We start from the raw sequence: 26,373 nt of genomic DNA, 5'->3' as shown, positions 1-26,373 counted from the left end.
GGTGTCTATAATTGCAAACAGATTTATAAAAGCATAAAAGTATATGGATCCATATTACTTCATAAATAAACAATAATTAAAAACATTCAATGGTGGACTGTTTATATGATAAAATCAGTTTTACAGTCTATGATAAAATTGGTTTGGGTGAAATCAAAAAAATGTACAAATGATACAGTAAAATACAATAAAATAAAATACAGAAATAATGCAATAAAATTCAGAAATGGTGTACAAAAAGCAGCAAAATGGGGATAGGTCGTGTGACCTAGGATAAGAACATATATGTGAAAGATGTCTTCCTGATTTAATTTGAGAAAAAATGTTAATCCTTTGAAAAATTAAGTGAAATGATGTTTTAAACCTGATGAAAATGTGATAAAAATGTGTGAATCCCCTCGTGAAAAGTCAAAAAGTGTCCAAAATTAAGTCAATAATTATATCAAAAAAAGGCAAAAAGTCAATTATAAAAAAACCAAAAATCCAAAATAAAATATCAAATTGAAAATGAAATCCAAAAGAATTTTTTAGTGATAATGTGATGTCCAATAAAAGTCAAAAATCCCACCTGTGTTTATGAATCAAACTGTGAATAGCTGAAAAAATAGAAATCCAACTGACCAATTTCTTGAAAATATTGGATATAAGAAACAATGAATATAAAAAATGGTTATAAGAAAATGTAAGACGATCCAATCCCTGTGGAAAAAGAAAAATGCAACATAGAGCCGTATCGTTTAAAATACGTTTGCACAAGTAGAAATAAAACTCACCATATATGCCAACGCGTTTCGGCCCACCAATAGGGCCTTTATCAAGACTGATCAGTCTTGATAAAGGCCCTATTGGTGGGCCGAAACGCGTTGGCATATATGGTGAGTTTTATTTCTACTTGTGCAAACGTATTTTAAACGATACTGCTCTATGTTGCATTTTTCTTTTTCCACAGGGATTGGATCGTCTTACATTTTCTTATAACCATTTTTTATATTCATTGTTTCTTATATCCAATATTTTCAAGAAATTGGTCAGTTGGATTTCTATTTTTTCAGCTATTCACAGTTTGATTCATAAACACAGGTGGCATTTTTGACTTTTATTGGACATCACATTATCACTAAAAAATTCTTTTGGATTTCATTTTCAATTTGATATTTTATTTTGGATTTTTGGTTTTTTTATAATTGACTTTTTTGCCTTTTTTAGATATAATTATTGACTTAATTTTGGACACTTTTTGACTTTTCACGAGGGGATTCACACATTTTTATCACATTTTCATCAGGTTTAAAACATCATTTCACTTAATTTTTCAAAGGATTAACATTTTTTCTCAAATTAAATCAGGAAGACATCTTTCACATATATGTTCTTATCCTAGGTCACACGATCTATCCCCATTTTGCTGCTTTTTGTACACCATTTCTGAATTTTATTGCATTATTTCTGTATTTTATTTTATTGTATTTTACTGTATCATTTGTACATTTTTTTTATTTCACCCAAACCAATTTTATCATAGACTGTAAAACTGATTTTATCATATAAACAGTCCACCATTGAATGTTTTTAATTATTGTTTATTTATGAAGTAATATGGATCCATATACTTTTATGCTTTTATAAATCTGTTTGCAATTATAGACACCAAGCTATTGCTTTAATAAATTTGTTAATTTTAAAGCTATAATAAACCTGTAAATATTTTTCACACACTTGGGCTCCTTGTGCTGGTATACTTAACAACAAATTTTTATTTATACCCCCATTAGACTTAGCCTTTAAATAGGCGCTCCTAACACTAAACTATTCTGTTTAATCCTTCATTGCAATCTTTGATCAATTTTTCTCTTTAATCCACGTCCAGGGAGATTATCTAAAGTGCCATGGGCTGTAAACGTCTTGACAATGTTGCTCACAGTGGACACAGGAACATTAAGATCTCTGGAGATGGACTTGTAACCTTGAGATTGTCCATGCTTTTCTACAATTTTTGTTCTTAAATCCTCAGACAATTCTTTGCTGCTCGTTCTCTTCCCCATGCTCAGTGTGGCACACAGAGTCACACAACATAAAAGTTAAGTACAGTTTTCACCATTTTAACTAGTTGCCGATGTGATTTCTATATTATCAACACCTGTTAATTTATACAGGTGAGTTTAATTACAAATTACAGGAATGCAATTATTTCTTACAATTTTAAGAAGGTGCCAATAATTTTGTCCAGTCCATTTTTGGAGTTTTGCGTGGAATGTGTCAGATTTGGCTTTTTTTCTCCACTTTTTTGTGTCATGCCAAAACAAACAAAAGATATAAACATGAGAATGCCTAAACATTTGTAATTGTAACAATATTCTGGGCGAAGTGGTGCATTACTTGACAAAAACAGAATTTATGCTTACCTGATAAATTACTTTCTCCAACGGTGTGTCCGGTCCACGGCGTCATCCTTACTTGTGGGATATTCTCTTCCCCAACAGGAAATGGCAAAGAGCCCAGCAAAGCTGGTCACATGATCCCCCCTAGGCTCCGCCTTCCCCAGTCATTCGACCGACGTAAAGGAGGAATATGCATAGGAGAAATCATATGATACCGTGGTGACTGTAGTTAGAGAAAATAATTCATCAGACCTGATTAAAAAACCAGGGCGGGCCGTGGACCGGACACACCGTTGGAGAAAGTAATTTATCAGGTAAGCATAAATTCTGTTTTCTCCAACATAGGTGTGTCCGGTCCACGGCGTCATCCTTACTTGTGGGAACCAATACCAAAGCTTTAGGACACGGATGATGGGAGGGAGCAAATCAGGTCGCCTAGATGGAAGGCACCACGGCTTGCAAAACCTTTCTCCCAAAAATAGCCTCAGATGAAGCAAAAGTATCAAATTTGTAGAATTTGGTAAAAGTGTGCAGTGAAGACCAAGTCGCTGCCTTACATATCTGATCAACAGAAGCCTCGTTCTTGAAGGCCCATGTGGAAGCCACAGCCCTAGTGGAGTGAGCTGTGATTCTTTCAGGAGGCTGCCGTCCGGCAGTCTCATAAGCCAATCGGATAATGCTTTTAAGCCAGAAAGAGAGAGAGGTAGAAGTTGCTTTTTGACCTCTCCTTTTACCAGAATAAACAACAAACAAAGAAGATGTTTGTCTGAAATCCTTAGTAGCTGCTAAGTAAAATTTGAGAGCACGAACTACATCCAAGTTGTGCAATAAACGTTCCTTCTTTGAAACTGGATTAGGACACAAAGAAGGCACGACTATCTCCTGGTTAATATTTTTGTTAGAAACAACTTTCGGAAGAAAACCAGGTTTAGTACGCAAAACCACCTTATCTGCATGGAACACCAGATATGGAGGAGAACACTGCAGAGCAGATAACTCTGAAACTCTTCTTGCAGAAGAAATTGCAACCAAAAACAAAACTTTCCAAGATAATAACTTTATATCAACGGAATGTAGGGGTTCAAACGGAATCCCCTGAAGAACTGAAAGAACTAGATTGAGACTCCAGGGAGGAGTCAAATTTTTGTAAACAGGCTTGATTCTGACCAGAGCCTGAACAAAAGCTTGAACGTCTGGCACAGCCGCCAGCTTTTTATGAAGTAAAACAGATAAAGCAGAAATCTGTCCCTTCAAAGAACTTGCAGATAATCCTTTCTCCAAACCTTCATGAAGAAAGGATAGAATCCTAGGGATTTTTATCTTGTTCCATGGGAATCCTTTAGATTCACACCAACAGATATATCTTTTCCATATTTTATGGTAGATTTTTCTAGTTACAGGCTTTCTAGCCTGAACAAGAGTATCAATGACAGAATCTGAGAACCCTCGCTTTGATAAAATCAAGCGTTCAATCTCCAAGCAGTCAGTTGGAGTGAGGCCAGATTCGGATGTTCGAACGGACCTTGAACAAGAAGGTCCTGTCTCAGAGGTAGCTTCCATGGTGGAGCTGATGACATATTCACCAGGTCTGCATACCAAGTCCTGCGTGGCCACGCAGGAGCTATCAAGATCACCGATATCCTCTCCTGTTTGATCCTGGCTACCAGCCTGGGAATGAGAGGAAACGGTGGGAACACATAAGCTAGGTCGAAGCTCCAAGGTGCTACTAGTGCATCCACTAGAGTCGCCTTGGGATCCCTGGATCTGGACCCGTAGTAAGGAACCTTGAAGTTCTGGCGAGAAGCCATCAGATCCATGTCTGGGATGCCCCATAATTGAATTATTTGGGCAAAGATTTCCGGATGGAGTTCCCACTCCCCCGGATGAAATGTCTGACGACTCAGAAAATCCGCTTCCCAATTTTCCACTCCTGGGATGTGGATTGCAGACAAGTGGCAGGAGTGAGTCTCCGCCCATTGAATTATCTTGGTCACTTCTTCCATCGCCAGGGAACTCCTTGTTCCCCCCTGATGGTTGATATACGCAACAGTCGTCATGTTGTCTGATTGAAACCTTATGAATTTGGCCTTTGCTAGCTGAGGCCAAGCCTTGAGAGCATTGAATATCGCTCTCAGTTCCAGAATGTTTATCGGTAGAAGAGATTCTTCCCGAGACCAAAGACCCTGAGTTTTCAGGGGTTCCCAGACCGCGCCCCAGCCCACCAGACTGGCGTCGGTCGTGACAATGACCCACTCTGGTCTGCGGAAGCTCATCCCTTGTGACAGGTTGTCCAGGGTCAGCCACCAACGGAGTGAATCTCTGGTCCTCTGATCTACTTGAATCGTTGGAGACAAGTCTGTATAATCCCCATTCCACTGTCTGAGCATGCACAGTTGTAATGGTCTTAGATGAATTCGCGCAAAAGGAACTATGTCCATTGCCGCAACCATCAAACCTATTACTTCCATGCACTGCGCTATGGAAGGAAGAAGAACAGAATGAAGTACTTGACAAGAGTTTAGAAGTTTTGATTTTCTGGCTTCTGTCAGAAAAATCCTCATTTCTAAGGAGTCTATTATTGTTCCCAAGAAGGGGACTCTTGTTGACGGAGATAGAGAACTTTTCTCTACGTTCACCTTCCACCCGTGAGATCTGAGAAAGGCTAGGACAATGTCCGTATGAGCCTTTGCTTGTGGCAGGGACGACGCTTGAATCAGAATGTCGTCCAAGTAAGGTACTACTGCAATGCCCCTCGGTCGTAGCACCGCTAGAAGGGACCCTAGTACCTTTGTGAAAATTCTTGGGGCAGTGGCTAATCCGAATGGAAGTGCCACAAACTGGTAATGTTTGTCCAGAAAGGCAAACCTTAGGAACTGATGATGTTCCTTGTGGATAGGAATATGTAGATACGCATCCTTTAAATCCACCGTGGTCATGAATTGACCTTCCTGGATGGTAGGAAGAATTGTTCGAATGGTTTCCATTTTGAACGATGGAACCCTGAGAAATTTGTTTAAGATCTTGAGATCCAAGATTGGTCTGAATGTTCCCTCCTTTTTTGGGAACTATGAACAGATTGGAGTAGAACCCCATCCCTTGTTCCTTTAATGGAACAGGATGAATGACTCCCATTTTTAACAGGTCTTCTACACAATGTAAGAATGCCTGTTTTTTTATGAGGTCTGAAGACAATTGAGACCTGTGGAACCTTCCCCTTGGGGGTAGCTCCTTGAATTCCAGAAGATAACCTTGGGAGACTATTTCTAGGGCCCAAGGATCCAGAACATCTCTTGCCCACGCCTGAGCGAAGAGAGAAAGTCTGCCCCCCACCAGATCCGGTCCCGGATCGGGGGCCAACATCTCATGCTGTCTTTGTAGCAGTAGCAGGTTTCTTGGCCTGCTTACCTTTGTTCCAGCCTTGCATTGGCCTCCAGGCTGGCTTGGCCTGAGACGTATTACCCTCTTGCTTAGAGGGTGTAGAACTTGAAGCTGGTCCGTTTCTACGAAAGGGACGAAAATTAGGCTTATTTTTAGCCTTGAAAGACCTATCCTGAGGAAGGGCATGGCCCTTTCCCCCAGTGATATCTGAAATAATCTCTTTCAAGTCAGGGCCAAACAGCGTTTTCCCCTTGAAAGGAATATTAAGCAATTTGTTCTTGGATGACGCATCCGCTGACCAAGACTTTAGCCAAAGCGCTCTGCGCGCCACAATAGCAAACCCTGAATTTTTCGCCGCCAATCTAGCTAATTGCAGGGTAGCGTCTAGAGTAAAAGAATTAGCCAATTTAAGAGCACGAATTCTGTCCATAATCTCCTCATAAGAGGTATCCTTATCTAGCGACTTTTCTAGTTCATCAAACCAGAAACACGCTGCTGTAGTAACAGGAACAATGCATGAAATTGGCTGTAGAAGGTAACCTTGCTGAACAAACATCTTTTTAAGCAAACCTTCTAACTTTTTATCCATAGGATCTTTGAAAGCACAACTATCCTCTATAGGGATAGTAGTGCGTTTGTTTAAAGTAGAGACCGCCCCCTCGACCTTAGGGACTGTCTGCCATAAGTCCTTTCTGGGGTCGACTATAGGAAACAATTTCTTAAATATAGGGGGAGGAACAAAAGGTATGCCGGGCCTTTCCCATTCTTTGTCTACAATATCCGCCACCCGCTTGGGTATAGGAAAAGCTTTGGGGGGCACCGGGACCTCTAGGAACTTGTCCATCTTACATAATTTCTCTGGAATGACCAAATTGTCACAATCATCCAGGGTAGATAACACCTCCTTAAGCAGAGCGCGGAGATGTTCCAATTTAAATTTGAACGTAATAACATCAGGTTCAGCTTGTTGAGAAATTTTTCCTGAATCTGAAATTTCTCCCTCAGACAAAACCTCCCTAGCCCCTTCAGACTGGAGTAAGGGCATGTCAGAACCATTATCATCGGCGCCCTCATGCTCTTCAGTATCTAAAACAGAGCAGTCGCGCTTACGCTGATAAGTGGGCATTTTGGCTAAAATGTTTTTAATAGAATTATCCATTACAGCCGTTAATTGTTGCATAGTAAGAAGAATTGGCGCACTAGATGTACTAGGGGCCTCTTGTGTGGGCAAGACTGGTGTAGACACATAAGGGGATGATGCAGTACCATGCTTACTCCCCTCACTAGAGGAATCATCTTGGGCATCATTTTCACTATCACATGCATCACATCTATTTAAATGAGAAGGAACTTTGGCTTCCTGACATACAGAACATAGTCTATCTGATGGTACAGACATGATAAACAGGCATAAACTTGATAACAAAGTACAAAAAACGTTTTAAAATAAAACCGTTACTGTCACTTTAAATTTTAAACTGAACACACTTTATTACTGAATATGCGAAAAAGTATGAAGGAATTGTCCAAAATTCACCAAAATTTCACCACAGTGTCATAAAGCCTTAAAAGTATTGCACACCAAATTTGAAAGTCTTAACTCTTAAAATAACGGAACCGGAGCCGTTTTTACATTTAACCCCTATACAGTCCCTGGTATCTGCTTTGCTGAGACCCAACCAAGCCCAGAGGGGAATACGATACCAAATGACGCCTTCAGCACGCTTTTTCAGTGTATCAGAGCTCCTTACACATGCATCTGCATGCTTTGCTTCCCAAAAAACAACTGCGCATTAGTGGCGCGAAACTGAGGCTCTGCCTATGACTAGAGAAGGCCCCCAGTGAAAAAGGTGTCCAATACAGTGCCTGCCGACTTTTTTATCAAAATTCCCAAGATAAAATTAACTCCTCAAAGTAATAAACCATTAAACATGTTTATAAAACAAACGTTTTAGCCCAGAAAAATGTCTACCAGTCTTTAAAGCCCTTGTGAATCCCTTTATAACTTGTTATTAAAATGGCTTACCGGATCCCATAGGGAAAATGACAGCTTCCAGCATTACCAAGTCTTGTTAGAAATGTGTCATACTTCAAGCAGCAAAAGTCTGCACACTGTTCCCCTCAACTGAAGTTACTTCATCTCAACAGTCCTGTGTGGAAACAGCCATCGATTTTAGTAACGGTTGCTAAAATCATTTTCCTCTTACAAACAGAAATCTTCATCTCTTTTCTGTTTCAGAGTAAATAGTACATACCAGCACTATTTTAAAATAACAAACTCTTGATTGAAGAATAAAAACTACATTTAAACACCAAAAAACTCTAAGCCATCTCCGTGGAGATGTTGCCCGTACAACGGCAAAGAGAATGACTGGGGAAGGCGGAGCCTAGGGGGGATCATGTGACCAGCTTTGCTGGGCTCTTTGCCATTTCCTGTTGGGGAAGAGAATATCCCACAAGTAAGGATGACGCCGTGGACCGGACACACCTATGTTGGAGAAAATGCAGGAGTGCCAATATTTTTGGCCATGACTATATATATATATTTTTTTAAAGTGCCCATAAAAAAGCTATAGGAGGGTTTAAATGTTAATAAAAAGATACTTACCAATAGGCACTCGTCCACTTGTCATTAAGCAGCAGACAGCTAAACCAGTACTGAAACATATCAGCAGAGGTTATGGAATAGGAGTATATTGTAGATCAATAAAGGGAGGGAAAAGACAAGTCTCTGCAACTAATTATAGAGGTTTTATGAAAAATTTCCCATAAGGTGAAAACAGTATCATAAACCATACCCCAAATACATGCCTCTGATAAGCACTGTACTCTGAAGGGTTACCGGGCTTTAAATGTACATCTTCATTCTTCAACCACGTCCAGCGAAGACAAAGTAAAGACTGAGGTATCTGTGAGGTAGGAGGGGTTTTATAGAGCTCTTGGGGTTTGGGACTCTTTGCCTCCTCCTAGTGGTAGAGGAGTATTTCCCAAGTGTAAAGGATTGTGGACTTTCACCACCTGCATGAAAGAAAGCAGGCTTTGAGAAAGTTCTGACTGGTGAAATTGCACGTTAGGCGTGAGCAAAGAGCTATGTGGGGATATGAGAAGAGTCTATTTATATTAAGTGGTATTTTGGTGGTTTGATAATTGAATTACATTCTCACCCAAAAGCAATACATGCAACACAGAGATATAATAGAAGATGTCAGATATTAAGGGATTTAATAAAAGTTCAATTTTTTCTTTTTTTCTTTAATAATTTAGACTTGGATTCCAGTTCTACATAGATTATATGACAATCGCCTACAAATAACAGGTGCATTTTCATCTGTGTGTTTTACTGGAAAAAGATGATGGATCTAAAAAAAAAAAAAAAGTCTCCCCCTCCCCTGAGATACATCATACATGTGCACTCACCTGTACTGATATTGTCACTGATTTCCTGCTTCACAGCTTCCCGCTGACTCTTTACAAACAAATAATTTGTTTGTTCAGTATTAAGAGTTACTTCAGTCTTAACATCACCTGCATAGATCATATAAATATGGTCATATTTTAGCTTTTTAGCACTGCGCATTGAAGTTGTAATATTAGATACACACATACACTCACCTGTGACCTGCTTCCCTCAGACATGTCACACGTACACTCACTTGATCTATGCACCTCTCAGACATGTCACACACGTACACTCACCTGTGACCTGCTTCCCTCAGACACACAACTACACTTACATGTGCCATAGGTCCCTCCGATAGGTGATACACATACAGTATCCCACAAAAGTGAGTACACCCCTCACATTTTTGTAAATATTTTATTATATCTTTTCATGTGACAACACTGAAGAAATGGCACTTTGCTACAATGTAAAGTAGTGAGTGTACAGTCTGTATAACAGTGTAAATTTGCTGTCCCCTCAAAATAACTCAACACACAGCCATTAATGTCTAAACCATTGGCAACAAAAGTGAGTACACCCCTAAGTGGAAGTGTCCAAATTGGGCCCAATTAGCCATTTTCCCTCTCCGGTGTCATGTGACTCGTTAGTGTTACAAGATCTCAGGTGTGAATGGGGGGCAGGTGTGTTAAACTTGGTGTTATCGCTCTCACACTATCTCATACTGGTCAATGGAAGTTCAACATGGCACCTCATGGCAAAGAACTCTCTGAGGATCTGAAAAAAATAATTTTTGCCCTACATAAAGATGGCCTAGGCTATAAGAAGATTGCCAAGACCCTGAAACTGAGCTGCAGCACGGTGGGCAAAACCTTACAGCAAGTTCCAATCAGAACAGGCCTCGCCATGGTCGACCAAAAAAGTTGAGTGCACGTGCTCAGCGTCATATCCAGAGGTTTTATTTGGGAAATAGACGTATGAGTGCTACCAGCATTGCTGCAGAGGTTGAAGGGGTGGGGGGGTCAGCCTGTCAGTGCTTAGATCATACGCCGCACAGTGCATCAAATTGGTCTGCATGGCTGTTGTCCCAGAAGGAAGCCTCTTCTAAAGATGATGCACAAAAAAGCCCGCAAAGAGTTTGCTGAAGACAAGCAGACTATGGACATGGATTACTGGAACCATGTCCTGTAGTCCAATGAGACCAAGATAAACTTATTTGGTTCCGATGGTGTGAAGCGTGTGTAGCGGCAACTAGGTGAGGAGTACAAAGACAAGTGTGTCTTGCCTACAGTCAAGCATGGTGGTGGGAGTGTCATGGTCTGGGCCTGCATGAGTCCTGCACACTTGGGAGCTACAGTTCATTGAGGGAACCATGAATGCCAACATGTACTGTGACATACTAAAGCAGAGCATGATCCCCTCCCTTCGGAGACTGGGCCCCATCGGAGACTGATGGCCACACAAAATATTGACACTTTGGGCCCAATTTGGACATTTCCACTTAGGGGTGTACTTACTTTTGTTGCCAATAGTTTAGACATTAATGGCTGTGTGTTGAGTTAATTTACACTGGTATACAGGCTGTACACTCACTACTTTACATTGTAGCAAAGTGTAATTTCTTCAGTGTTGTCAAATGAAACAATATAATAAAATATTTACAAAAATGTGAGGGGTGTACTCACCTTTCTGAGATACTGTATATATACCTATTCTGACAAAAGGAATGACATCGATTAGAAGCTTTAGATTTGCCCTTTTTATCTTGAGGCAAAAAAACTCCCTTCCCCCAGTAATAGTGAAAATAATAGAATCCAACTGGGAACCAAACAAATTATTACCCTGAAATGATAGAGATAGTAACCTAGCATTCCATGATTTTAGCCATAAAGCTCTTCTAGCTAAAATAGCCAAAGACATGGATTTAACATTAATCTTGATGATATCAAAAATAGCTTCTATTGGTTTGATTTGAAAAACCAATAGAATTTCATTAGCTCTCATCCTATTGGCTGTTTTGAACAGCCAATAGGATTTCAGTAGCTCTCATCCTATTGGCCGATTTGAATCAAATCAGCCAATAGGAATGCAAGTGACGCCATTTTGAAAAGGCTCCCTTGCATTGAAGATTCAGTGTACATCGGTGACCGTATGAAGAGGACGCTCCGTGCCGGATGTCTTCAAGGATGGATCCGCTCTGTGCCGTCGGGATGAAGATAGAGGACACTTCTCGCCGCCTGGATGGTAGTTTGTTGTAGGCTATGGGGTGTGGGGGTGGCAGTTTAGGGGTTATTAGAGAAGGGGCTTATGGTAGGTGGTTTTTCAGTCATTTTTTTCTTCTCCATAGACTTAAATCGGGAATGCAATCTTAGTTTTTCTCAAAAATTTTTCTCTATTGATCTCTATGGGGGAATACGTGCACGCGCACACCAATTTGGAACTTGGTTTGTATGCAGTATGCGGCTTAACACAGCATAACACATGCGAAAAGTAAGTTATTTTAAAACTTGTAATAGCAGTGCAATGGAAATTGCGAAAAAGCCACAATGTGCGCGATGTGTTTGCAATGGATTTGCTGTGCAATTTGTAATCCGGGCCTATGATAGGTGATACATATACTCTTGATTTGCCCAGAAATGTCACTAACATATATTCGTATCCTTCAGGCACATCACACATGTACACTCACCTGGGCCCTGTATCCATCACCCATGTACACTCACCTGTGACCTGCATTCATGAGATTCAAGTGGATGGAGCAGCGGTACGCTGGGCTTAAAAGAAGTACCCCTTAAAGATTTACTGGAGGCTCGTGGGCAGGTGGCCAGCAACAAGTCTAAGGCAGCGATCATCGCCGAACTGGTGAAAGGCGATGGAGCCAGCGATCTGGCTAGTGAGCCTGACAGTAGCCGGGGCAGTGACCAGGCCAGCGAGCCCTCAACTGGGGTGACTGATATGTCTGGGGTTCAGAGGGAGAACCGGTGGTGACTGGCGCTCTATGAGGCCACCCCACCTCAGGAGATTATCACCCAGATAATTGCTGACACAACACGCCTCAAGATGTTAGAGGTCCAGAAGTACATGGGGGAGCCTTGTCGGTCGATCTGGGGCCTGCTCCCCCTCCAGAGAATCTACCACATGAGGCTTTTCGCGCCTTTAGAGATGGAGAAGAGGAGATAGACCGGTACTTACAATGTAGATGCCTTTGAGACTATCTCCACGGAGGACAAAATAAACTATGGCCGGGTGAAAGAACGCATCCTAGCCCGATACACCATCACGCCGGAGGCTCGCCGGCTGAAGTTTTGAGGATTGAGGAAGAAAGAAGAACAGCCTTTCACTGAGTGGGTGCATCAGTTCACCCGCTCTTTGGACTACTGGTTCGCAGGCTACCAAGTAACCACCCTGGCCAAAGCCTCCCAGCTCATTCTTCTGGAAAACTTTTATGATCACTCCCCACCGGAGGTACGAGAATGGGTCCGGGATCGGAAGCCCGAGACAGTAAACCAAGCTGCCATCCTGGGAGATCAGTTCTTGGATGCTCGGGGTCAGGTGCGACCCGAACCTCACCAAGCGGGCAGCTCCACTGCCACTCCGGCTCGCCCACCGGTAGCCCCCAGCCCCACATCCTCCAGGCCCAGTTCAACCCGGAAGACGGGAATCCGATACTACAGATACGACCATATGGGTCATGTCTGATCTAACTGTCCAAAAAATCAGCCCCTACTCAATGGACAAGCGCCGCCGCTCACTGCTTGAAGTCAGAGAGCCCTGCTGACCCCGCCGCTTGGCCCGAAGAAGAGTTTGAGGTCTTACATGAAGTGGACCCAGTTCAAGCAGTAACAGGCGACAACCGCCTACACCACCGCTAGGTCATATGGATCAACGGCCTGAAGGCACAGGGACTACGGGACAGCAGAGCAACTGTTACCCTTGTCCAGCCACACCTAGTCAACAATTCAGACTGGACACGGAAGTCCATTACAGTTTGTGTGGCTGGGGGTAAAGTGCTCCGGATCCCGTGCTGTGGAAGTAGGCGTCACGGCTCACTTACCTGCAGAAGTCTTGCGGGGGAAAAATCTAGGGCACCTCGCCTTCTCCTTCGTATTAGATGGCTCCACCGATGTTTACCCAATCGACAGCAAGCCAGACTCCAGGCCACTGCACTCGATCAGGGGATCCAGCTAAGCCACTACTCCCTGACTTCTACCCTGACCGCTGCCCCTGCCCCCTGGGTTTCCCCCACCGACTATGCCCCGGAGACATTAAGTGACCCGACATTGGCCCCATACCGTTCCCGGGCAGGGACCGACCCAGGGGGGTTAGGAGGGGACGCTTTGAGTGGGACAGAGAGCTCCTATACAGGGTTACAGAGAAAAGCGGAGGCAGGCAGATGCCCAAGCGCCAGCTGGTGGTACCCCCAAAGTATCGATACGACCTGCTGCACATAGGGCATGACATTCCCCTGGCAGGAAATCTAGGTATCACTAGAACCCGTCACCGACTGACTCAGACCTTTTTCTGGCCAGGGATTATAGGGGACGTTAGGCAGTACTGTCGGACTTGTGACGTTTGCCAGAGAGTAGGCAAGACAGGGGACCACTCCAAAGCTTCCCTGCACCTCCTCCATATCATCAACGAACCCTCCAGCAGAGTAGCTGTTGACATTGTTGGTCCCTTGCCCCGTCCCAGTCCCTCAGGGAAAAAGTATATCCCAACAGTGGTGGACTATGCCACCCGATACCCGGAGGCAATCCCCCTGGCCAATATCCAGCCAGAGACAGTAGCCGATGTGCTGCTCAGGATATTTGCCAGGGTGGGTTTTTCCCAGGAGATTATCTCAGACCAGGGGACCCAGTTTACTGCTGAGCTCACTCAGCAGCTATGGAGGCTTTGCGGGATAAGACCCCTGCCTAGCTCTCCCTACCACCCCCAGGCTAACGGGCTGTGTGAGAGGTTTAATGGGACCCTGAAGCAGCTGCTTAGAACATTCTCGGCCTCTCACAAAGATTGGGAAAGATACCTGCGGAACCTCCTGTTTGTGTACAGGGTGGGTGCCCCAGGAATCAACTGGGTTCTTCCCCTTTGATTTAGTATATGGCCGGAGCGCGAGGGGGGCCCCTAGACTTGCTTAGACCCCACTGGGAAGGATCAGTTGGGGAGGAAGGACACTCCATTGTGGGGTACGTCTTGGAGTTCAGGGACCAACTGAAGGACCTCGCCACTAGAGTACGAGAGAACCTTTAGATCGCCCAAGGTAGGCAGAAGCGGTGGTACGACAGGAATGCTCGTAACTGCACCTTAGATGTAGGGCAGAAGGTCCTGGCCCTGAAGCCTACCAAGACTGACAAGCTACAGGCTTCCTGGCAGGGACCCTATCAAGTTGTAGAGCAACTCTGCGATATGACCTACCTGGTAGCCAAATGTTCAGATGAACGGGTCTGCCGGACCTTTCATGTGAACATGTTGAAGGCAAGGTGCACCAGGAGAGGCCCAAAGAGGTAGCCGCCATCTGCGCTCCTGCCATGGAGGACTCAGAAAGACTCCCCATGCCAGAGCTACCTGGGCAAATAGGACGCCCGCAGGCGTAGGGGACATAAAGTTAGATGAGAGGCTAGGGACTGTGCAGAGGGAGCAAGTCAGACAGGTATTAGAGAGCCGACGAGACATGTTCTCCACTGACCCTGGGTACACCACGATAGCGGTGCCCCGAGTGGAGACCCTGGGACAGGCGCCACTGTGGCAGCCAGCATACCGGGTCCCTGACTCAGTTAGGGAGAGAATGCGCAGCGAGCTCAGGGAGATGCTGGACACAGGCGTTATTGAGCCGTCCAACAGTCCCTGGGCCTCCCCGGTGGTGCTGGTACCCAAGCTGGACGGAACCACCCAATTTTGCATAGACTACCGTAGACTCAACGACAGAACCACCGCCGATGCCTATCCTATGCCCCGGGTGGATAACCTCTTAGACTGCATCTCCCGTGGTAACTTTCTGACCACCTTAGACCTCTGCAAGAGGTACTGGCAGATTCCCCTGGATCCGGAATCTATTCCTAAATTGGAGTTCATCACCCCATTCGCCTCCTTGATGGCCTCCGGGATTATGCCTGTGCATACCTGAATGACATTGTGATCTACAGCGATACCTGGGAGGACCACCTGGTCAACCTAGGTACCGTTCTGGACCGCATCAAGGCTGTGGGTCTGACGTTGAAGCCAGACAAATGCATGGTAGGGCGCTCGGAGGTCCAGTACCTCGGGCACAGAGTAGGCTGCAGGAAGCAGCGGCTGGAGCCTGCCAAGATTGAAGCAGTTGCGAACTGGCCAACCCCCAAGACCAAGACCAAGACCCAGGTCTTAGCCTTCCTAGGGACAGCAGGAAACTACCGCAAGTTTATCCCCAACTATGGTGCCCTGGCCAAGCCCTTGACTGACCTGACGAGGAAAGAGTTACCCCGACAAGTCCTGTGGTTCCCCGAGTGTAAGGCCACCTTCCAAAACCTAAAGACAGCTCTAACTTCTGCCACTTGGGATGTGCCAAACTCCCTTTACTAAATGTATTAAAAGAGTTGTAAGCGAAATAATTCATACAATGAGATAAATATAAAAAGGCAATACTAAATGTACATAAATAAATGCATAAAAACTTGTTTATATAAAATGAGTAATTCTCTGTAAGTGACCTATCTATGTAGAGAGAAGACCTCTAAAGACACTTCAAAATACTTAGCCTCTGTTGCAGACAGGGTTAAGGAAGCAAAAAAGCAGTACAAATGAGAGAAAACGAATCCTGGTTATTTAAGCAAAATAACAATGAGCTGCAACAATGATGCTCAATTCAATTTCAAAGTTTTAGGATTGGTGTAAAACGGCAATCCTGCGCAGGTTATAGCCGTGGAGAAACAGTACCTTAATTTGTAAGTGTTTTTGTAATTCAGTGTAGCGGTTATACCGCCAGCATGAAACAGATCTGGGAACCCTCTGTGTGTGATGGGAAGAAAGCCGCCGAGCTCCTCTCCCCTACATGCTCTGGAATTCCACCCTCAGCTGTGTGATGTCCGTTTGTTGCTTCAGTGTTTCCTGGAGTACGGTGCACCACAATAGTGTGAAGAAAGTAGTTCCGGCAACGTTTCAGCTCTTAGCAGAGCCAGCAACGTTTCAGCTCTTAGCAGAGCCTTTGTCAAGGCTTGACAAAGGCTCTGCTAAGAGCTGAAACGTTGCCGGAACTACTTTCTTCACACTATTGTGGCGCACTAAGGACACCGTACTCCAGGAAACACTGAAGCAACAAACGAACATCACACAGCTGAGGGTGGAATTTCAGAATGTGTAGGGGAGAGGAGCTCGGCGGCTTTCTTCCCATCACACACAGAGGGTTCCCAGAGCTGTTTCATGCTGGCGGTATAACCGCTACACTGGATTACAAAAACACTTGGAGCAACTGAACAAATTAAGGTACTGTTTCTCCACGGCTATAACCTGCGCAGGATTTCCGTTTTACACCAATCCTAAAACTTTGAAATTGAATTGAGCATCATTGTTGCAGCTCATTGTTATTTTGCTTAAATAACCAGGATTCGTTTTCTCTCATTAGTACTGCTTTTTTGCTTCCTTAACCCTGTCTGCAGCAGAGGCTAAGTATTTTGAAGTGTCTTTAGAGGTCTTCTCTCTACATAGATAGGTCACTTACAGAGAATTACTCATTTTATATAAACAAGTTTTTATGCATTTATTTATGTACATTTAGTATTGCCTTTTTATATTTATCTCATTGTATGAATTATTTTGCTTACAACTCTTTTAATACATTTAGTAAAGTCTAATTAAATTATATATATTTTTTTTTAAATATGTTTTATTGAGGTTTTGCATGTCAAACATAGAACATAACACATCTCTTGCGAAGAAGAGAAAAAGATACAAGCAAACTTGAACAAAATACTTTGACAGTTATAAAAGAGTGTTAATGATACGTTAATGAAACCTCGATTTTGCAATAAAATAGCATACATGGCTGACCAGATGATGATACAGGTTTAGGTCTGATGGACCAATATTATATATAATAAAGAAATAGTTGCTGGACAGGTGAGTAGCTCTTTATGGGCTTGCAGAAGGAGTAGGGGGGGGGGGATATTCAGCGGGTAAGCACCGCTCTAAATATAGGGGGGGAGTGGGGTGGAGGGCGGAGCCATAATATGTATTAAGGCCAACATATTTCCCAGGCTACTACCAGTTAAGATTTGAGAGTATTCTTATATAGGGACTTAGCAAAGGTCTCTAGGTTCTTGTGTGCGTAATGGATGAGATTAATTCCCATTACAGTTATACACTGAGAGGGATGTTAGTACAAGGGTAATAAGGATTGTAGAATAAAGGATATAAATGACTTCTGGAAAGGCTCCTCTACTAAGGGAGTGTCAACTATGGGCGATGTGGGAAAAAGGACTAGGGATATGATCCGCAGGTAAAAAGTACCAGCGGGAAAGGGAGGAATGGGGCCCAGCAGATGAGATCAACATCAGCAACATCAACAACACAGGGAACACCCTTAATCATATTAGGGCTGACAGTGTCACCTCCTCATGTAACAACGGTATGCATAAAATGAGAGTCATATATAAAAACATCACCATAATGGAAAAGTAATGCCTACTCCCACTAAAAGGTTTTTTACATAGTATAATATCAGCTAGTCTAGGGGTTACATATAACATGAGTTGGGGATTATATAGCTTTCCAGTCGCCAGGATCCTAGCATCTACACCCAGCATGGACAAAGAGAACTGGAGAATGTAGAGTGTAGTTTACTTTCAAACTCTATAATCAGGGTGATGCGTCTAGGGCTGAAGGAGGAGATGCCTTTAAGTATATCCTAATAGTGATTAACAGCCAAGTATTACTATGACACCCAGAGATGAAGTAATGTGAGAGTTAACATAAGCAAAGTACTTAATCAAAACATATAAATTAACAGGGTGTCAAAGATAGCTTAACTGATGGGTATTGGTAAGGAATAGATTTAATAGGCGTAAATACAAGATACCTAGTCCAACAAATATACACTTAGGCTCTCAACTTTTTCTCTTTTCTTCCAATTTCCGTAAAGGAAAGTAAGTCTCAGTACTTAAGATAACTGAGCCGTGAAGCAGGGATATTGTCCTATGGAGTAAAGGGCCTATCCATATATCTAATAGGGTACTCCAGGAAACACTGAAGCAACAAACGGACATCACACAGCTGAGGGTGGAATTCCAGAGCATGTAGGGGAGAGGAGCTCGGCGGCTTTCTTCCCATCACACACAGAGGGTTCCCAGATCTGTTTCATGCTGGCGGTATAACCGCTACACTGAATTACAAAAACACTTACAAATTAAGGTACTGTTTCTCCACGGCTATAACCTGCGCAGGATTTCCGTTTTACACCAATCCTAAAACTTTGAAATTGAATTGAGCATCATTGTTGCAGCTCATTGTTATTTTGCTTAAATAACCAGGATTCGTTTTCTCTCATTAGTACTGCTTTTTTGCTTCCTTAACCCTGTCTGCAGCAGAGGCTAAGTATTTTGAAGTGTCTTTAGAGGTCTTCTCTCTACATAGATAGGTCACTTACAGAGAATTACTCATTTTATATAAACAAGTTTTTATGCATTTATTTATGTACATTTAGTATTGCCTTTTTATATTTATCTCATTGTATGAATTATTTTGCTTACAACTCTTTTAATACATTTAGTAAAGTCTAATTAAATTATATATATTTTTTTTTAAATATGTTTTATTGAGGTTTTGCATGTCAAACATAGAACATAACACATCTCTTGCGAAGAAGAGAAAAAGATACAAGCAAACTTGAACAAAATACTTTGACAGTTATAAAAGAGTGTTAATGATACGTTAATGAAACCTCGATTTTGCAATAAAATAGCATACATGGCTGACCAGATGATGATACAGGTTTAGGTCTGATGGACCAATATTATATATAATAAAGAAATAGTTGCTGGACAGGTGAGTAGCTCTTTATGGGCTTGCAGAAGGAGTAGGGGGGGGGGGATATTCAGCGGGTAAGCACCGCTCTAAATATAGGGGGGGAGTGGGGTGGAGGGCGGAGCCATAATATGTATTAAGGCCAACATATTTCCCAGGCTACTACCAGTTAAGATTTGAGAGTATTCTTATATAGGGACTTAGCAAAGGTCTCTAGGTTCTTGTGTGCGTAATGGATGAGATTAATTCCCATTACAGTTATACACTGAGAGGGATGTTAGTACAAGGGTAATAAGGATTGTAGAATAAAGGATATAAATGACTTCTGGAAAGGCTCCTCTACTAAGGGAGTGTCAACTATGGGCGATGTGGGAAAAAGGACTAGGGATATGATCCGCAGGTAAAAAGTACCAGCGGGAAAGGGAGGAATGGGGCCCAGCAGATGAGATCAACATCAGCAACATCAACAACACAGGGAACACCCTTAATCATATTAGGGCTGACAGTGTCACCTCCTCATGTAACAACGGTATGCATAAAATGAGAGTCATATATAAAAACATCACCATAATGGAAAAGTAATGCCTACTCCCACTAAAAGGTTTTTTACATAGTATAATATCAGCTAGTCTAGGGGTTACATATAACATGAGTTGGGGATTATATAGCTTTCCAGTCGCCAGGATCCTAGCATCTACACCCAGCATGGACAAAGAGAACTGGAGAATGTAGAGTGTAGTTTACTTTCAAACTCTATAATCAGGGTGATGCGTCTAGGGCTGAAGGAGGAGATGCCTTTAAGTATATCCTAATAGTGATTAACAGCCAAGTATTACTATGACACCCAGAGATGAAGTAATGTGAGAGTTAACATAAGCAAAGTACTTAATCAAAACATATAAATTAACAGGGTGTCAAAGATAGCTTAACTGATGGGTATTGGTAAGGAATAGATTTAATAGGCGTAAATACAAGATACCTAGTCCAACAAATATACACTTAGGCTCTCAACTTTTTCTCTTTTCTTCCAATTTCCGTAAAGGAAAGTAAGTCTCAGTACTTAAGATAACTGAGCCGTGAAGCAGGGATATTGTCCTATGGAGTAAAGGGCCTATCCATATATCTAATAGGGTACTCCAGGAAACACTGAAGCAACAAACGGACATCACACAGCTGAGGGTGGAATTCCAGAGCATGTAGGGGAGAGGAGCTCGGCGGCTTTCTTCCCATCACACACAGAGGGTTCCCAGATCTGTTTCATGCTGGCGGTATAACCGCTACACTGAATTACAAAAACACTTACAAATTAAGGTACTGTTTCTCCACGGCTATAACCTGCGCAGGATTTCCGTTTTACACCAATCCTAAAACTTTGAAATTGAATTGAGCATCATTGTTGCAGCTCATTGTTATTTTGCTTAAATAACCAGGATTCGTTTTCTCTCATTAGTACTGCTTTTTTGCTTCCTTAACCCTGTCTGCAGCAGAGGCTAAGTATTTTGAAGTGTCTTTAGAGGTCTTCTCTCTACATAGATAGGTCACTTACAGAGAATTACTCATTTTATATAAACAAGTTTTTATGCATTTATTTATGTACATTTAGTATTGCCTTTTTATATTTATCTCATTGTATGAATTATTTTGCTTACAACTCTTTTAATACATTTAGTAAAGTCTAATTAAATTATATATATTTTTTTTTAAATATGTTTTATTGAGGTTTTGCATGTCAAACATAGAACATAACACATCTCTTGCGAAGAAGAGAAAAAGATACAAGCAAACTTGAACAAAATACTTTGACAGTTATAAAAGAGTGTTAATGATACGTTAATGAAACCTCGATTTTGCAATAAAATAGCATACATGGCTGACCAGATGATGATACAGGTTTAGGTCTGATGGACCAATATTATATATAATAAAGAAATAGTTGCTGGACAGGTGAGTAGCTCTTTATGGGCTTGCAGAAGGAGTAGGGGGGGGGGGATATTCAGCGGGTAAGCACCGCTCTAAATATAGGGGGGGAGTGGGGTGGAGGGTGGAGCCATAATATGTATTAAGGCCAACATATTTCCCAGGCTACTACCAGTTAAGATTTGAGAGTATTCTTATATAGGGACTTAGCAAAGGTCTCTAGGTTCTTGTGTGCGTAATGGATGAGATTAATTCCCATTACAGTTATACACTGAGAGGGATGTTAGTACAAGGGTAATAAGGATTGTAGAATAAAGGATATAAATGACTTCTGGAAAGGCTCCTCTACTAAGGGAGTGTCAACTATGGGCGATGTGGGAAAAAGGACTAGGGATATGATCCGCAGGTAAAAAGTACCAGCGGGAAAGAGAGGAATGGGGCCCAGCAGATGAGATCAACATCAGCAACATCAACAACACAGGGAACACCCTTAATCATATTAGGGCTGACAGTGTCACCTCCTCATGTAACAACGGTATGCATAAAATGAGAGTCATATATAAAAACATCACCATAATGGAAAAGTAATGCCTACTCCCACTAAAAGGTTTTTTACATAGTATAATATCAGCTAGTCTAGGGGTTACATATAACATGAGTTGGGGATTATATAGCTTTCCAGTCGCCAGGATCCTAGCATCTACACCCAGCATGGACAAAGAGAACTGGAGAATGTAGAGTGTAGTTTACTTTCAAACTCTATAATCAGGGTGATGCGTCTAGGGCTGAAGGAGGAGATGCCTTTAAGTATATCCTAATAGTGATTAACAGCCAAGTATTACTATGACACCCAGAGATGAAGTAATGTGATAGTTAACATAAGCAAAGTACTTAATCAAAACATATAAATTAACAGGGTGTCAAAGATAGCTTAACTGATGGGTATTGGTAAGGAATAGATTTAATAGGCGTAAATACAAGATACCTAGTCCAACAAATATACACTTAGGCTCTCAACTTTTTCTCTTTTCTTCCAATTTCCGTAAAGGAAAGTAAGTCTCAGTACTTAAGATAACTGAGCCGTGAAGCAGGGATATTGTCCTATGGAGTAAAGGGCCTATCCATATATCTAATAGGGATTATGATAGAATTTTACTAGTAACTCTTAGGCTGCTCAACTATTGCGTATAGTGTAAGGCATAACTAAACAACTCTGGCTTGGGCATAGTATATACAACTTGGATAATGGTATGTGGTGTGAAAAATCCTCACTGCATATTCATGAGAACTACACAATCTCTCTGAGGATAGATTCAAATAAACTATGTATGTAGGCATATACCATGTGATAAGAGGTAATTACATGTGTCCATATAGCAGCTAAAAGCTAATATCATGGCTAGATGTGATGTATACGAATATAACACAAAAGATATAGACTCTGAAAAACATGCACCTGTCACTAGCAAGGCGGCACTTAATATACCTTTACAGATATCTCATGCCATATAAATAGTTTAGCAATAGTTGAAATGTTCCCTATATAGGCAATGCACAATAAACATAAATGCTACATATTATAAAGATTATTAGGAGCATGCGTGGGTGTAATTATATATCCCAAACCTTACGTCAACATTTGTAAATAACACCTGTTATAAGAGAGATTTGTCATAACATTTAGAAGCATAGATAGAAAAGTAAGTACTGTAAATCTTATCAGCTCTTATAGGTTAATGAGGGAAATCACAGGATTAGTAAGTGAAAACAATTTAAGCTGCTATATTACATTCATGCATATAAGCTAAGTGGTATTCTATCACTCCTCGAGCTAAGTAGAAGTATATATATATATATATATATACATATATATATATATAAGGACCCCTATACATTTAGATAGGGAGAGTAGCAGGGTGTTTGATGGCATATAGACAAGCAACAAATAGTATAATAAGCAGTATTGACTCAATTATACGCAGCAAACCTGACCCATGTGTATTAACATCAATTGTGGGCACAAATATACCCTAATTAAAACAAAATTTTTACACGCTATGTCCAGTTTTCCCCTTAGTGAGATCTCAGCCATATAGCCTCCAGGAAAGTGGAAACAGGGGAGTCCCATCCCGCACTTCACAAGAATGCAGGCTGATGTCAAAAGTTATTTCGCCGGCTCTTCAGCCTATGCCCATAGCAAATGTTACCCCAGTATCTAGTAGAAGCCCTAGGAGAGCATGGGGTCGAATGCGGAGGCACACCATGGCTCCTCCGTAATATAAGCCTGGAGACTGGTAAGCTTTCATCCACCATTGAAGCAGAGAGCAGGAATTATCTATGCGGTTCTGCTTGTCTGTAGATAGTTCTTTAAATTTTACCTCCTGAGCGGTCACCTCCGAACCTCCGGTTTCCTCTGAGGTCAGTGTCCTTGTCTTGGTAGGTGATCGTTCGCCGTGTGGGCCACGCTTATATGCGCTGTCTCCTTTCAGGATATCCCTCTCTGCCGGTGGCGCATTCCTCTCCGACCTAAGGTGAGGCTGTGAGCGAGCTGCTGATCCCAGTGTAGTTAGATTTCTCCGCTCAGGCTTCTCTGCCTTGTCAGTCATCCGTGCCCCGTTGAGAATAAGGAGTTGGGTCCGGTGTTTAGCAGGCGTCGCTGAGGCATCCAGGCTGTCAGTGACGGATCCTGATTCTGTACCGCCATCTTGTATGCCATGTGAGGTGGAGACATGTTGGAGTAATTGTGCCATCAATAGGCTCAGTTCTGAATAGCTGTCCTCCAAAACCTCACACACGTTCTCCTCAAACCTGTGTAGTGCCGCATCTATAGCCATGATGTAGCAAGGAGAATAGATGGTATCCGCTGTTCTTATGTCCTAGAGCCTCCTGTGGGTCTTCACCTTTTCAATGGCGGTTTAGCTGCTATTGCACTCACTCCTGCAGCTTCTCTCACATCGTCTAAATAGATTGTAGATTTTATGAGATATCTATTCAGGACAACTTAAGATGTATGATAAAGTATAATATTTTAGAGATTAGGCATTCCAGTTACTTTATTTGAGCCTGAATTAGCTAGCTGAGAGAGAGCTCTTTTTCAAAGCGTCTCTCCTGTTCGGCAGTTGGCTCCGCCCCCTAATTAAATTATATTTTAACATTCATTTCAATTGGCTGTTGTTTTTTTCTTGATCATTTACCTATCATTTGTTAAAAGATTTTTTCTTTTTTTTCTTGATCATTTACATATCATTTGTTAAAAGATTTTTTTCATATGTATTAGGACATAATCAACTCATATTTTTTTTAGTTAATATAAATTTTTATTGTAGTTTTGTTTGTATCATTGAAACATAGTAAATAACAAAAATTCAAGAAAAATGTACAGTGTAACAACAGTTATAACACATTACGTTTCATCCAGAGTGAAAAAAAAAGAACTTGGCTTTGTTGCGTACCAACCGCTGTCAATGCATACACAGTCCTGTTTAGAACCTAACATCTGGTAATAACCTGAAGCAAGTGATAAAAACATGTTAGGTTACTTTGCGATTTGCTAAAGAAGTCTGAATTATCTCAACTTCTTATTGTGTACAAAGTACATGAAAGAGAGAGAGAAGAAGAAAAGTTAGGAGCAGAAGGGAGGGGGGGGAACGGGGAAGGACTTATACAGGACTTCCACCATTACCTCACGGTGTCTGACTTAGTGTCTATTCGGATCTGAGATACCTTTGGATCCTTGAGGTGTGAACCTAGATGTGAAAAACATAATTTATGTAAGAACTTACCTGATAAATTCATTTCTTTCATATTAACAAGAGTCCATGAGCTAGTGACGTATGGGATATACATTCCTACCAGGAGGGGCAAAGTTTCCCAAACCTTAAAATGCCTATAAATACACCCCTCACCACACCCACAAATCAGTTTAACGAATAGCCAAGAAGTGGGGTGATAAGAAACAAAGTGCGAAGCATATAAAATAAGGAATTGGAATAATTGTGCTTTATACAAAAAAAAAAAAAATCATAACCACCACAAAAAAGGGTGGGCCTCATGGACTCTTGTTAATATGAAAGAAATGAATTTATCAGGTAAGTTCTTACATAAATTATGTTTTCTTTCATGTAATTAACAAGAGTCCATGAGCTAGTGACGTATGGGATAATGACTACCCAAGATGTGGATCTTTCCACACAAGAGTCACTAGAGAGGGAGGGATAAAATAAAGACAGCCAATTCCTGCTGAAAATAATCCACACCCAAAATAAAGTTTAACGAAAAACATAAGCAGAAGATTCAAACTGAAACCGCTGCCTGAAGAACTTTTCTACCAAAAACTGCTTCAGAAGAAGAAAATACATCAAAATGGTAGAATTTAGTAAAAGTATGCAAAGAGGACCAAGTTGCTGCTTTGCAGATCTGGTCAACCGAAGCTTCATTCCTAAACGCCCAGGAAGTAGATACTGACCTAGTAGAATGAGCTGTAATTCTCTGAGGCGGAATTTTACCCGACTCAACATAGGCAAGATGAATTAAAGATTTCAACCAAGATGCCAAAGAAATGGCAGAAGCTTTCTGGCCTTTCCTAGAACCGGAAAAGATAACAAATAGACTAGAAGTCTTACGGAAAGATTTCGTAGCTTCAACATAATATTTCAAAGCTCTAACAACATCCAAAGAATGCAACGATTTCTCCTTAGAATTCTTAGGATTAGGACATAATGAAGGAACCACAATTTCTCTACTAATGTTGTTGGAATTCACAACTTTAGGTAAAAATTCAAAAGAAGTTCGCAACACCGCCTTATCCTGATGAAAAATCAGAAAAGGAGACTCACAAGAAAGAGCAGATAATTCAGAAACTCTTCTAGCAGAAGAGATGGCCAAAAGGAACAAAACTTTCCAAGAAAGTAATTTAATGTCCAATGAATGCATAGGTTCAAACGGAGGAGCTTGAAGAGCTCCCAGAACCAAATTCAAACTCCAAGGAGGAGAAATTGACTTAATGACAGGTTTTATACGAACCAAAGCTTGTACAAAACAATGAATATCAGGAAGAATAGCAATCTTTCTGTGAAAAAGAACAGAAAGAGCGGAGATTTGTCCTTTCAAAGAACTTGCGGACAAACCCTTATCTAAACCATCCTGAAGAAACTGTAAAATTCTCGGTATTCTAAAAGAATGCCAAGAAAAATGATGAGAAAGACACCAAGAAATATAAGTCTTCCAGACTCTATAATATATCTCTCGAGATACAGATTTACGAGCCTGTAACATAGTATTAATCACGGAGTCAGAGAAACCTCTTTGACC

At 41.7% G+C, this 26,373-nt stretch overlaps 1 protein-coding gene across 2 annotated transcripts in view; it reads right to left on the bottom strand.

The window, feature by feature from the left end:
* LOC128657217 (gastrula zinc finger protein XlCGF57.1-like) overlaps positions 1 to 26,373 on the bottom strand; it is a 171,740-nt gene that overhangs the window by 55,109 nt on the left and 90,258 nt on the right. Inside the window, exon 5 of one of the 2 annotated variants that reach the window (XM_053711474.1) lies at positions 9,174 to 9,281. The exons of the other annotated variant lie outside the window; for it this stretch is intronic. Coding sequence (XP_053567449.1) covers positions 9,174 to 9,281 — 108 coding nt within the window. The remainder of the gene's footprint in view (positions 1 to 9,173; positions 9,282 to 26,373) is intronic. 2 annotated transcript variants of the gene reach the window in all.

This window comes from Bombina bombina, chromosome 4, assembly GCF_027579735.1.
Source record: "Bombina bombina isolate aBomBom1 chromosome 4, aBomBom1.pri, whole genome shotgun sequence".
NCBI lineage: Eukaryota > Metazoa > Chordata > Amphibia > Anura > Bombinatoridae > Bombina > Bombina bombina.
The sequence above is the reverse complement of the archived record's forward strand: the minus strand, read 5'-3'. Positions and strand labels throughout refer to the sequence as shown.